General features: G+C 41.5%; 1 protein-coding gene across 3 annotated transcripts in view; it reads right to left on the reverse strand.

Moving 5' to 3' along the window:
* The window catches only part of dpy19l3 (dpy-19 like C-mannosyltransferase 3), a 78,784-nt gene extending 70,553 nt beyond the window's left edge, over nt 1-8,231 (reverse strand). For 2 of the 3 annotated variants that reach the window (XM_063480343.1, XM_063480328.1), the window contains exons 1-3: nt 8,044-8,230; nt 7,320-7,446; nt 5,046-5,173 (exon numbers count right to left, since the gene is read on the reverse strand). In XM_063480343.1, the coding sequence (XP_063336413.1) occupies nt 5,046-5,173; nt 7,320-7,437 (246 nt within the window). In that variant the 5' untranslated portion in view covers nt 7,438-7,446; nt 8,044-8,230. Of the gene's footprint in view, nt 1-5,045; nt 5,174-7,319; nt 7,447-8,043 lie in introns of all 3 variants that reach the window. The other variant, XM_063480337.1, reaches the window with a different exon arrangement.
* Between the last annotated feature and the right edge of the window lie 5,884 nt (nt 8,232-14,115).

Raw genomic sequence — 14,115 nt, forward strand, 5'->3', positions numbered from 1 at the left:
CGCAGAGGTCACCAACTTTCTGCACAGTCAGTCACTGCAGACCTCCAAACGCCATGTGGCTCAAGAGCAGTGCATAGAGAGCTTCATGGAATGGGTTTCCATGGCCAAACACCTGCATAAATCAGCAAGCACAATGCAAAGCATCAGGCGCAGTGGCGCAGAGCTGGGAATGCAGCAAAGGGTGGTCCAACATCACATAAACCCCTATGGAGTAAGAATGGGATGTCACTCAGCCTGATATATACATGTGCAGGCAGATGAGCGAATAATTTTGGTAATATAGTGTATAAAGTACACCCGTTATCTTTATCGCATGTCTGTGGCGACTTTTGCTGAAATAAAACGAGACACGAGCCTGTCTGTGTCTCCTGCGGTTCTTTGTTAAACGCAATCACAGGCCTTTTCTTTCTCTAGAAATATATGCGTCATCGCAGCTCGTCTGCCTGACATTCAACTCTTTCATGCCAGTAATAACCTAATCATGCTTCACTTCACCCCTAGCATTACATCTATAGGAGCTATTGCTGTAGCTTAAAGTAAGCTACATCTGGGCACCAGTTTAGCTCGCAGGTGACCACATGCAGCAGCGCAGGTTCAACTCCAACCCAAGGGCCTTTGCTGTTTGTCTTGCCTCACTCTCTCTCGCCCCATTTTTTCTATCTAATGTTTAATTTCTTACATAATAAAGGCCAAAAATTAACTAATATATGGTGAAGCTCACCATCTCCTCTATCATCTACTGATACTTTGTAGGCGTTACTTTCTCTGAGTGATTGCTGTATAACGTTTTAAGCTATATCTATAATTTTGTCAGATGTCCGTTATAAAATCTGCATCCCTCGGACTGAGTTAGTTGAAAAAAATGGCATTCACACCTGTGTGTCCAGTGTGGACAGATCTGTTAATGCTGGCTGTTCGTTTGAGAGAACAAAGGACAAAACTTTTACTTTTGCTTCCTTCTCTCCTTTCAGCAATCAAACCTGGATTTGAAGTCTCAAAGTAACATTTCAAACATCGTCTCTGTGTAAGCTTTTGAGACGATCAATTCATTACTTTATGTCCATCAGGTGTCTGATAAAAGAGATGAATAAATGTAAATAAAAACAATAGAATGATTAGTTTGAACGGACTGGAGGCCCACGTTAGAGTCAGTGCTCAGGCCTTTTTAAAATGAATAACAGAGCTGTGAACACAGCCCGAGGGCAAGTTTATACAAAAAGAACACCAGAGATGAAAAGTGTTTATACCAGCGAGTCAGAAGCCAGCAGTCCTATTGAATGGAGATATTTAATATCATACATCATCATAAATACGAGGCCAACAGAATATCATTGATGGTCTTCTCAAAAAAAAAAAAAAAAAAAAAAAAAGGAAAAAAAGGCCTAAGTTGTTCAAAGTTTGTTGCAGAGAGAAATGTGTAGAGAATGAAGAGCAGAGCTTGAAAGAAAATATCCAGGGTAGGTTTTCACCTCCACACAAGCTGGAGATGATTGTGAATGTTAGACTGTTGGTTTCAAAAAGTTAGAGAAACTGTTGGACATCAACAGCAGAGACTGCTTATGCATTTTCATGTTCCCAGACAGTCTCCCTAAAAAACACTGAATGTTTTAATGCTGAGCCACAGCCACGTTTTTAATGTAACCGAGCAGATTCGGCCTGCTCTGTGCGAACATAGACTCAGGCGCAGGCTTTGATTGCATTAACAGAAGGAAACAGTTCACATATGCATGCAGTGTGCGATGATGTCAGCCAGGAGCCCACTTATTTGTGGGAACATTTCAGGGAGATGTTCTCCAGGCCTGTAAAGTGACCTGCATTTATTATGAATGAACACATCTGCCTGCTCCCCTTCACACACACATAAACAGAAAAAAAGCCAGCACGGGACCGCAAACTGTGTCCATACGGACTCCGATCAATTAACTCAAAGTGCCGCTTTGTGTCCCTGTGACAGAATCTCACAAATTACCGTGAGCACGGCGGCGCTATACGCGGGCAAGATGCATTTCACATTTGTATGAGAAACAGAATAAGCACCTGGCTGGCCATGCAGGCAACCAACAGAGGAAGTAAACTGATGCTTTGTTTGAGTCGCAGTCTCGTCTGTTCTACACAAAGAGATAAGTCGTCCTGTGATTGGGATAGAGCTTCAGAACCAGACGTGTCTCTGGTGTCAGGTTTTGATTCATTAGTCCCTGTGGGCAGCTCCCACTCTTAAGAGATTTACAGAAAACCAAACTGTGCTTTATCTTCAGCCTTCTCTTAATACCTTCCATATGCGCATAACAGTCTGCTTTCATGCAAACCAACGTGCAACTTTAGTCAAAGTAAGGCAATAAATTCATGAAATAAACATTTATCTCCAATTTGTTTTCATGGGCAAGTATAAAGATATTTCTAACAATGTTTCAAAAGTCCACATTACTCTTTGCATTTTTGTCTTTAATGCTTAGTTATGAATAAAATGCATTTGGACATTTTTGTAGTTTACAAGTAGCATCATGACAGAGTTTAATGTGGGAACCTTTATTATTGGCAGTATTACACTGAGGGCACTCTGAACACTTAAACTGAAGTCTGTCAGACACAGACAGCTGGAGGCACCGTGGACAATTACTGGTTTCCATTATACTTCTTTGAAGTCCACCTGAGAGGCACATGTGTACTTGATACAGAGCTTAACAAATTTATTAGCCCACCACCCAATGTAAGGTCTGTGCCACAGCTGCCCTAAATTACCAGTACTGGTAACTGGGTCATTCCATCTCAAAACAACACGGGCCTTAAATCTCCGACTGTTATGGTCCAAAGACTGGACATTTATAATGACTGCTGCAAAATGTTGGCTTCATGTATCAAATAATTTACAAGATTTTTTTTTTTAAAGGTTTTTGACCCACTTTAAGGTCTTCAACATCTGGCAATGTATCAACATGAACATCACAAACAGGCTGCCCCTCCTTGAGCTTGGTTCTGTCTGAGGTTTCTTCCTGTTAAAAGGGAGTTCTTCCTTCCCACTTTCACCAAGTAATGCTCATAGGTGGCTGTTTGAATGTTCTCCCGTATTGAGCCTCTGTATTATTGTAGGGTCTTTAACTTGAGTATAAAGGACCTTGAGGGGACTGTTGTTGTCCCGTCACTGTCTTGAATCCGATAGTGAAATTTAGATCACCTGGACTACAGCGAGCTCGCCCTGTGATCGCTGAATCAATTCATTCTTGAGTCCAGATGCCAGATTTGCAGAGATTTCATCAGCGTGTTCAACAAATTTTACCTTCATTTTTTTTCCTCTGCTATGTCAAAAATGTATAATTACACACATAATGGCCTCGTTAATGTCACCAATTACTGCAATAATAGATTTTCCTTCAAGTATCCTGTAGCTAACCACAAGCAGATGCTAAAGTTACACCACATTCTACAATGTAGAATCATCTTTTTTTCCTCTTTGCTATTTTCCAGTAATGAACACTCAAAGGTTACTTAGAAACAATGAGCTTGTTAGAAGAAACAATGTCTCAGATTGTGGTTTTGACTTACGTAGCTGCGCATCTGGTAGTTCAACTTTCCATCCCTCCCTGTGATAAACAACTTCAGAGCAATTTTCACGCAAAATATTAACCTGCAGTGTTTTAACTTCATATGTAAAAGTAGATTACAAAACCACAAAACACCAAAACAAACTACTCAAAAGCAAATAATGTTCTTGCGTCAGTTGCTGATTCATACTGCATCACTTAATGATGCAAAGACAATTTATGGCAACAGCCTTGATTCACACTTTGCCCCAGTTTTAGTACTAATGCAGACATCTTTTCTGCCATGTCACCCAGTTTGAAATCTGCTATGTATATCTCAGCCAGAACCAGAGTGCTGCTAACGCTCTAAAAGGGGGGCAATTATAAATGACATCACATTTGGCAGAGCACAATGTTCTGTTGCTGTACAACAATGAACAAACCCTGAAAGGCCTGAAACAACCGTGATGATTCAGGATCTCATGTGGTTCACATAATAGCCCTGAAAATTCATCCCATGAAGCGCGTGGAAAAGCAATCATCCCATTTTAGGATGAAGTGTTTATGACGTGTTCGAAGGCCATTTTAGGAAGAAAACTGGATGATGGGATGTCCTTGGCACTGATGTCGAAGCTACGTTAGATAAGCGCAAAACGCGTGTGGAAATTTTTAGCTTAACGATCACACCGTGTGACACTTTTCCATCAGTTAATATCCACATCTGTGATGTGGTTAATGAATCGTGCACATGGATGTCAAATCCTCAGATAACTTTGTTAGACAAGTGCCAAATACATCAATCCAGGCGGCTTTACTGCTTTTTAACAAGAGCTTTATAAAATAAAATTTAAACAGCGCCACATATTTCCAACTTTTCCAGCTCCCACTGACACAAACTCACTGGCAGTACTTTAAGATAAGCTGTCACTAAGACATACAGCCACCGAGAGGCTAATTCTTATTGAGACATCTACAATTCCCTATCTCTAAAAAAGTTCGGACATTGTATAAAACATAGACGAAAACATAAAGAGGTGATTTGCTAAGCCTTTAAATTCCCACGCTCAACTTGAATCTGATTCCAGCAGCACATTTCAAAGAAGCCGTGTTTACCACAGGGTTGCATCACCTCTTATTTTTAAAACTCTCGGTAAGTGTCTGGGAACTCAAACCAGTGGCTGAAAGTGAACTTCTTTCCTGCAGTTGCTAATAAACAGTATAAAAGATGGATGTAGTTTCCAGATATGCCAAGCAGCAAGGTCTAAACCTGTATTTTCTTTTCCAATGACCAGCAGGGGGCGACGATTGAAGCTGCAAAAAACAAATCTACGAGACAGGGTCCCTCAGTCCCCTCCTGCTGGGACCTCAGTAAACATTTCTCTGATTACTTTCTGCATAATGCATAAAACAGGAAGTCTATTCTGTAAATCACAGTCATTCTTTAGAAAGGATTTGCCCTTTCATTAATGGCTTGTTTCTTCTTTGCCCTTCCACAGTGTCGGGTCTGTAACCGTAAACAGTCTTTACCTTTATGTTGGAAAACCACAGGTCGTTCTCATGTAGCGTCGCCACGTAGATGCAGCAAAGCAGGCCAAGACCAACAGAGACAGACCAACCAACTGAAGTCCAGATTATAGCTCCCCATGACCAATCACCTGCAAGAACATTAACATGTTAGTTTTCACTGTAGGGTAAAACTTAACGTGAAACAGTAACACTTTTCTTTTTTTACTGATGGCTGGATTTCATTTAGCTGCTTCAGCTTCAGGGTAATGTTGCTGTGCATGTTGGCAGATTCAGCTGCAACACAAACTACTGCGTACAACGTTCTCAAGGAGTGTGTACACCTGCTCCAAACACTTCACAGGGAAAGGCGAGAGGTTCAGTATTGTAAAATATGTCGAAAACAGCACACATTTTCAGACAGTCTCTTCTAAAAGGCACTTGTGGCGTTCTATTTGGACACCCGCATGAAAAGTGACAAAAATGCCTGAGTCGAGTATGGAAAAAAAAAAAGAAGCTTCAGCCCCTTTGCCACCTCTGCACAGCTGGCCAACCACTGTGTGAAGTGGGTGTGAATGCTAGATTGTTGGTTTCACAGAGTTATAGAAACAGCTCTCTCTAATGTGACTTCAGAAAGGTGTGAAAGGTGTGCAGGGAGTGGGTTTCCTGTTTGACCCTCCAACATGCACTTCATGACTGCAGCTTACTGGGAAACTTGACTAGAACAGAGCTACTTTTAGTCTTTTAAAGGTTTTAATAACACCCACTGTGACGAGTGAAAATATGTGCCGTGTGTTCCTCATGCAGTTTCTGCAGAAACTGACTTTTTGCACATTGTAAATATTTTGAATTGTCATAAAAGTGCACATCGTGATGCACAGAAGTGCAACACCCGCTAGTTTTCATTCATTCATTGTGAAATGAAGGTTACAAATATAATATGACACCAGAGTCAATCATTTAAATGTTGAAATGAAAAAAAAAAAGCTTATCAAGCTTCAGTCTCCTTTAGGGATGAGACACAAGAAAACATGACTGTGCATGCATAAATACAACAAAGGTGTACGGTTGTAGGCTTGAACCAGCAGAGTGATTTATGAAGACGTCAATAAAAATCACACTGAGCAGACCTGCAGTGGGTCAAAGTCAAGGCCAGATATTGACCACCATCTCCCAGGAGATGACTCTGACCCCAAAAAAAAAAACCCTGCAGCAAAGTGCTTGGTTTCCAGCCAGTCTCCGCCCCCTTCTAATAGCCCATCGCCACCTAATCTGCACAGGTACTGGTACTCAATCAAGAACTTGCATTTGAGAACCAGCCCACATGAGAAGCTAACATTTTGGGTGGCTTCAAAGTGTCCTTGAGCAAGACACTGAACGTCAAATTGCCTCCACTGATGTGTGAGTGTGTGTGAGACAGGTAACAAATAAATCTCAATAAAGTCCTGTGTGAATGTGCACTGTGGGCTAAGTGTGAGCAGAAAAGAGTGATCTAACTATCAGCCCAGGCATTCCTGCGTTGTTTACGTGCAAATTTGATGGCCGCAGCTGCAAATAATGATTTCAGCGTTTTTCATTTGACACAAAAGCATCGCACACATAACAATGTCTCTTCTTTGAATGCAGAAATGCACAGAACGTGTACGATATCAGGCTTTAACCAGCAGAGCAATTTATGAAAACATCAGTAAAGCCACACTGAGAACACCTGTAGCAGGTTAAAGTCAGGGTCAGATACTGAACACTATCCCTGGAGCTCGAGCTGGCTTTGGCTCAAAACCCCCGCAGCAGGTGCTTGGTTTTTAGCCAGTCACAACCCGACGTGACTTTCTACCCAGTGCAACACCAGTGCCCAATCTGGAAATACCTCTACTCATTTCCACCACAAAAAAAGTTTTAAAAATGCTTGGATTCCACTGACGCAGTGCCAGCACTGCTGCAAAGCCAGTTCTGCTTTGGTGCCTTGAGAATCAGCTTTAAAGTCAACAGATTTGAGAACCAAACACTACTGGTGAAAATTGGGGATGCTTCATGTGGGAACAAAATAACAGCAGACTGCAAATCAAACCCACTGACACGTCCTCAACTACTTTGGCAGAGGTAAAAAGCCTGGTACTGCTGCCAAAAAGCTGGCACCAGAACAGCACCAAGAACTTCACCAGTGATTTGGTAACCAAGTAATGATCAGCTCAAACCTGCTGAAATGTGTGATAGAACTGGCACCTGCAGCTTGTTGGTGGGAAACATCTATCCGTGGCTCACAAAGCCTGAGATGGGAGTGCGGGGTGTCTCACTCACCATGCAGGATCTTCTCCGGATGGTGTTCAGAGCAACAGTTGTGCTGCTGGGACTGAAGCTCTGCAGCAGGAGAGGGCTCCTTCCCCTTGCTGCCCTTCCTCTGACGCAGGGTTGTCATGTTGAAACGCTGTCAGCAGAGCGCACACACACGGGGAGGGGGGTCTGATTATCCACACTGATACGCATGTACACACAGGCAAAGAGCAAACATGTGCCCCAACATTACTGTGCTCAGAGCCAAAGCAAACAGGACTTTCATTCAGTTCAACACCGATGGATGGATGGATGGATGGATGGATGGGGGGCGGACAGGCCTGCTTACAGCATTTCCTGGTCACGCTGACGCCAGAATAACGTGCAAATAAATAAAAAAATAAATAAATGAGATCAACCTATCGACAACAGATTATCAGAGAGCTCTATTCATTCTACCGTTTTTAAACCGGAGCAAATGTCGCGCCAAACATAACCGCAGATGCGCTCCAGCAGAGGATCATGAGGGATGTGGGGCGAACAGGGAGCCACATAACACGGTAAAGTAGATGAGGCGGGTTTGAACCGCCACTGGGAAGCACAGACACGCAACCACAGCCTCGTTATGGTGAATGTGCGTTTCACAACACAGAGGCGCGCTCCCGCGGTGGACGCATGACTTTATTTCTGCCTTGACATCAACAAAAGACGAAAACGAGTCGAGCCAACGGAACATTTAGCGAAGCCTCACCCTCCTCCACAGCAGCAGCGGCTGGCAGGATGCTCCGACAGCTCTCTCTCCCCCTCTCTCTTTCTCTACGTCTCTCTACCTCCCTCGCTCTTTCATTTTTCTCTCATTCTTTTTTTTTTACCTGCTGTTAAAATTCAGCGGTCAGCCTCGTACCGCACGGGGTTTAACGGAGGGGACAGCACCGGAACACGAGAGGACCCGCCTTCAAAATAAAAGCGTGAGGTGAGGGGGGGAAATGTAGGCGTTTCTGAGATTAAATATATAATTTTTTTTAAAAAACTAATCAATTTACAAGAAAAAAACCACAAATTTTACTCCCCCAAATTCTAAAATTAAAAAAATAAATATGGAACAGGAGCCGCCTCAGTTAGTGAATATTTTTACTAAAGAAAAACAAAAATCACTAAAATTATTTGGAGACAGTTTTTACAAACTAAGTGTAAAAGATTTGCAGACAGTCCATACACTCAAAAATGCCATGATGCTCATTTTAATTTAATTTAATTTAATTTAATTACAAATTTTCGGTGTAATTTTGCTACATAAGTAAAATGAAAAATGTCAACTTCAGTGCAATTTTATTAAATAAAATTGGTATATATTCAGTTAATCCCAAGCACAATTTCCTTAAAAAAATAGCATAAATAATTATTTGATTTTATCAGTTTCATTTTACTCTGAATTATTGCTTCGTGTTCAATAAGAAGGAAAATCACTCATCTTAATGACACCGAGTCTGTAGTTTGTTTGGCTGCCTTAATCATATAATGGGAAAGTTATTGCTGATGTTCTACTGTTTCTTGTGAGATAATGATCCTAGGAGCTCAAATGAAGAACGTATTTGAATGAATGAACGCATGAATTCCTTGACTGAATTTTACTGCTGTTTTTCTGTATTTTGTTCTGTGTTTCTCTAAATTTACCAGTCTTTTCTTCTCACAAATTCGTGAAATATTTTTGCATTAAATTTGACAGATGACCTCAGGGTCAGTAAATGCTCTCTTCTCTATTTGTTACTTGAGTGGTTGTTCAGCTAAAAACAACCTGAACAAAGAAAAATATATCTTGAATTATTTTACAATAAATGTTTGTGTTTTACTGTATTATGCTATTTTACTGTTTTTTAAAATGAGGAGGTGTGGTGAGCTTTATGTGCATGAGCGACACAAATCCAGTATTACTAAGGTTTGGATAAAAAGAAACACCTTTCTCTGCCTATAGGGTGTCATGCAAAAACAAGGTTATAGTCTTCAGCCTGAGTGGCTTTGACACTTAGGAAACTCCAGCACTGCTTCTGCAGGTTAATCTATAACATCTCCACATAGACCGATTGTCCAGAGGTTTCCACAGTATTTTGGACTTTGTTGGTTGGATGCTTCTTTTCTCCATCAGCAGAAGCTGGAGAACCTGATGATCTTGTTGTTTTAGTTGGAACCTATATCTACCAAACATTTAGGATTATGCAAATGATTCTCATCCATGACAGGTGTTGACTGGTTGGCAGATTCTTCTTCATCCCCATGCCCACTGAAGGGCTGCTGGAGACTATGACGTTTTCCTGTTATATTGAAGGTTTTCCTTTGCCTTTCTCATGCACTCATGCACAGTTGATACCGCTCTAATTATAGTGATGCTCCCAAATGCGTGCCACATTACCCAACCTGGTGGTTCTGTGGAATTATAATGAAGGCTGCTGCATCTGTTGGTTCTCAGGAGGTATTTGATTTCCTTCCTACCTCTCATATTTGAGAAGCATATTTGCCACCTGGGGATGCCTCCCTAAGGAGGGAGTCACAGGTTCCCCAGAGGGAGAAAAGTGTGAATGTGTGATGGCATTCAGGGCACTCTTCAGACTGAGGATGATAGGATTGAGAGTACCATCATATCTCTCGCACGAAGTCAGATGTGACACTGAACAGGCTGGAGTTTCTTTCAGGAAAATGAGGAAAGTTCTGAGAGGAAGACACTTAAAGATCCCTGTTCAAACCACGTTGAGGCATGTACACTACCCAGTGCTCTGTGTAAGAGATTAGAGGAGTCTGAGATATGGGTGTACAGAGAGATACTTTAGATACCTTGGAGAGCCAAAGTTTTGTGTCATATGAGCAAAAAGACAGTAATTCTCACTACCATCAAGAGAAGGAGACTAGAATATTTTGCTTATATGATGCAAAACAACAAATACCGTCTACTGTAAGTTATACCCAAAGAGACAACTGATGACAGAAAAATGTCCTGACTCAAGAACTTTCACCAGCGGTTTAGACTAAACACACTGATATTGTTCAGAAACACTACAGATAATAAAGTTCACGGTGATCACAGCGTCGGTGTTTGCTAACACTTTTTCTAGTTTGACAGAGATTAATGAGAAATCTGTCAGACTCAAGAGGAATGGATTTGAGATTAACATTTAAGGGCAGAAGGTTGAATCTAATGCTGAAAAATGTGTTTTTTTTAAAGAACGATCATAGTGACTTAAGTGATACACAACTGTGTGACTGAGAAGTTTTCTAAACTGAAACCTTCTGCTTTAAAAGGTCGGTTCAGATGATGCCGTGTCTATCTGTTGCTATCAGGCACATACGTTTTCTTTCAAAAGCTAAAGGACTTAAAACTTACTTTTCAAGAGTTCAGCAGCCCGTGTGTTTCCATGACTATGTCCTTCTTTTCAGTTTTCTATGGTTCAAGTGGTCAAACCAGAAGATTATTGATGTGGTAGCTCATCCAGCTCATGATCCGTCACAGTTCACAGGTTATTAATAAGCTAATATGTTACTATGGTCATGTGTGAAGTACAGAAAGAAAGATATACAGTAAGTATTGTTGTTGCTTGCAACAAGCTTGCAAACAGTCATACCTCGAGCAAATGTATCTAATTTCACTCAAATCTGACTAAAAAGTAGCTGTAAAACAACAAATATGACCTTGACATCGAGCAAAATTGAGTGAGGACCCATCACTGTGTGCAAGTTTCATTACAGTCTGACCAACACTTTGGGAAGAGTAACAATTTTGGCGGATTGTGGCTGGAGCCTCACTATTACATAAGGTCCTTTGGCTGGATGAGGCCGTCAGTTACCGCCACGTATCTTCACTTGAGACTCACTACAGAAAGGAAACACTTCTCCCAGACTCCCATTTTAATTAAACAGCATTAGAAAGCATCATGGGCGTAACTTTGTGCTGATCATTGGGGGGGGGGGGGTCAAGATCTCTGTCTAAATAAATAAATAAATCTGGGTAAATTCCCAGATGATTAAACATGCAACTACTGTATTTAGCTGGTAATAACTGAAATAAGTAAAGAAAATCAACAGCCTATTTATGCAAGATAATTCATAATTTTATTGGGGGGGGGTTATATTGGCTGGGTCTGATTATTGGGGGGGGGGGGGTTATAACCCCCCTAACCCCCCTGGAAATTACGCCCCTGGAAAGCATGTTTACAGCCTGGTTTGTCACTATGGATAGTTTTTTACATAATTTATCCCGGTGTTATTCTGGTAAGGGTTCAAGGTGCGGGTGTACCTGCTTGGCTACACAGGTGTGCTAGCGCTACACCTCAGCTAATATGAGTGAGTTAAACTGACCTGTTTGCCCCGCTGTGCAGAACAGGCTGTCTAAAAAGTGTGTGCTTCAGTTTTGGTGAGTGAAATTTGAGGATTTTATCTGCTTGTTAGGCCACATTAATTAGTAGGTGCATGTGTCTGTGCATAAGTACAGGTACAGAGTACAGCTCAGTAAAAAAGCTCGCAAGTGTTGGCTGCTAAGTTAGCGCTCCATTCTGTCCTCCAAGTATGGCCACTTTTAGCTCCATAAAAACAGCCTCCACATTGAGACTTTAAAATGCAAAGTTCAAAACTGATGGGTGACATCACCGATGCCAAGGTCCGGACTTTAACTGTTTACATTGTGATGTGTGAGTTATCCTTTAAATGTCGCTTTTTATCTCCTACACAGCCATAAGAACTGGAGGCTCACCTCGACACAAAGAAACCAAAAACATTCACAGACAGCACTGCCAGGCGCTCCCTGAAGACAGCGGGCAGGTCTATTGGGAGAGTGCTGAGGGCATTCAGATGGAAAGGAGAGTGTGTTTGTGCATGGGCTAACTTGAAAGACCTGAAGATTATCAAAGAGATTTAGGAAAATAAATTGGCTGGATTCTTATGGGTAAGGAGGATTATTGGAGAAGAAAACAGATTGTTTAATGACCACGCTCTCTGACTCTGGCCCTTTAGCTCCTGGATCATTTCCTTCCGTGGGTACACATACGCGAGTCCAAATTTGCCCTTTCCTCCCTCTCTGCTCCTTTCATTTCTCAAAGTCCTGTCATCCAAAGCGAGGGAGTGCGACTGCGGGAAGATGGCCCATTAAAGATAACCCTCGTCTCTCTCCCACTGTGGCCAATCTGACTCTCTTTAGCCAGCTTGGGATTGAAAATCCTCTTCCTTTTTACTCACTGGAACACAAAACAAGGTTCATAGAGCAAGGAAATCTGAGAATGATCCATTAAACAAGTTGAAAAGCAGAGCGATGCAAGAGTCTTTTCAATTGATTCCACAGTATCTCCGACTACTTGCGCTATCTTCACCCTTGTTTCTTTCTTTGCCTCATTTCAATTTATTTTTTTTCTTTGCCTTGATCTCCACTTTCATGCTGGGCACTTAAAAGGTTTATGTAGAAAACTTGATCCAGTAAAGAAATGAATAGACTGGAAGGATTTTTTTTCCCATGTTTGTATGGTCAGACTTCCATGTTAAAGCCAAAGGGATTACAGAAATAGACTTTTTTCCCTTTAAAGTAGAAGAGGTCCATGTCTACAATTCTGCAAAGTAATGAGAGACACTAGCAAAGCTCATCACTGCACTGTTGAACCTTGAGGTACTGTATTTCGCAGTGCATCTTGTACAGTATACATAAACGCGAGCAAGAGTGATTTTGTTTATGGCTGGAATACGGCTCAGTCACACCGAGGTATGCAACCAGCTGCGTACTTCAGCTGACTTCTAAACTTGTTTTTGAGAAGGCTTGCAAAAGCTCCACTTCAGCTGCTTTTGAATTTTTCTCCCATGTGTCCAACAGATTTAATTAAATGGTAACCTTTTGAACAGACTTGCATAACATTGTAATGAGGTGTCCTCTGGGTTACTTTAATACATTTTTTAAGCAAAATGCAAAACAAAAACGATGCTTATCTATAATGCTGTGCGAAGAAATGTTCATGAAAAAAACACACACACCGTAGGAGAAAGTTTAAAAACACAATCCCATGTGAATGTTGTGCACATCTTTAACGTGTTATTCACACTTTATTAGGTACACCAGTTTGGCTGCACGTTAATGCAAGTCTCTAAACAGCCAATTACATGGCAGTAACATACATTTAGACACTGAGATGTAGTCTAGACGACCTGCTCAAGTTCAGATGGAGCATCAGGATGGAGAAGAAAGGTGGTTTAAGTGACTTTGAGCATGGCATGGTTGTTGGTTGAGGCTACAATTCACACAGGGTCACCAAAACTGTACAATAGAAGTACAATAGAAAACAATAGGAAATCGTTGTCATCCTGCCTTATATCAGTGGGAATTTTATGGCAAACGCTGGGACCCTTAGTACCTAATCAGCATTTTTAAACCCCAAAGCCCACCTGAGTGCTGTTGCTGACCATGTCCATCCCTTTATGACCAAAGTGTACCCATTTCTGATGGCCGCTTCCAGCAGGATAACACTGGAATGATAACCATATTTTAAACCATTTAAAATTCCCTCAAGCTGTCAGTGGAATGTGAAGAAGCAACCGTTATGGCTCTGTGTCCAACACATCCATGTGCTGTGCCGATAAGATAAAACTGGTGAATGAAGGCGGATTTATGCTTCTGTGCTAAATCTGCGCTGTAGGTATGTTTACTGTTAATTCTTCTTCTGCTGCTATTTTTTCTGAGTGGAAGAGAGCGGCTCTACTTGAAACTCTACAGGCAACTAGATTTTTGCAGCAGAGCAACTGAAACACACCAGCACAGGTTTAAATGCTCGCAGAATTGGCCATTTGCATCGGCTTTGTCATT

The sequence above is a fragment of the Pelmatolapia mariae genome, linkage group LG1 (genome assembly GCF_036321145.2).
Source record: "Pelmatolapia mariae isolate MD_Pm_ZW linkage group LG1, Pm_UMD_F_2, whole genome shotgun sequence".
In the NCBI taxonomy this organism is placed as follows: domain Eukaryota; kingdom Metazoa; phylum Chordata; class Actinopteri; order Cichliformes; family Cichlidae; genus Pelmatolapia; species Pelmatolapia mariae.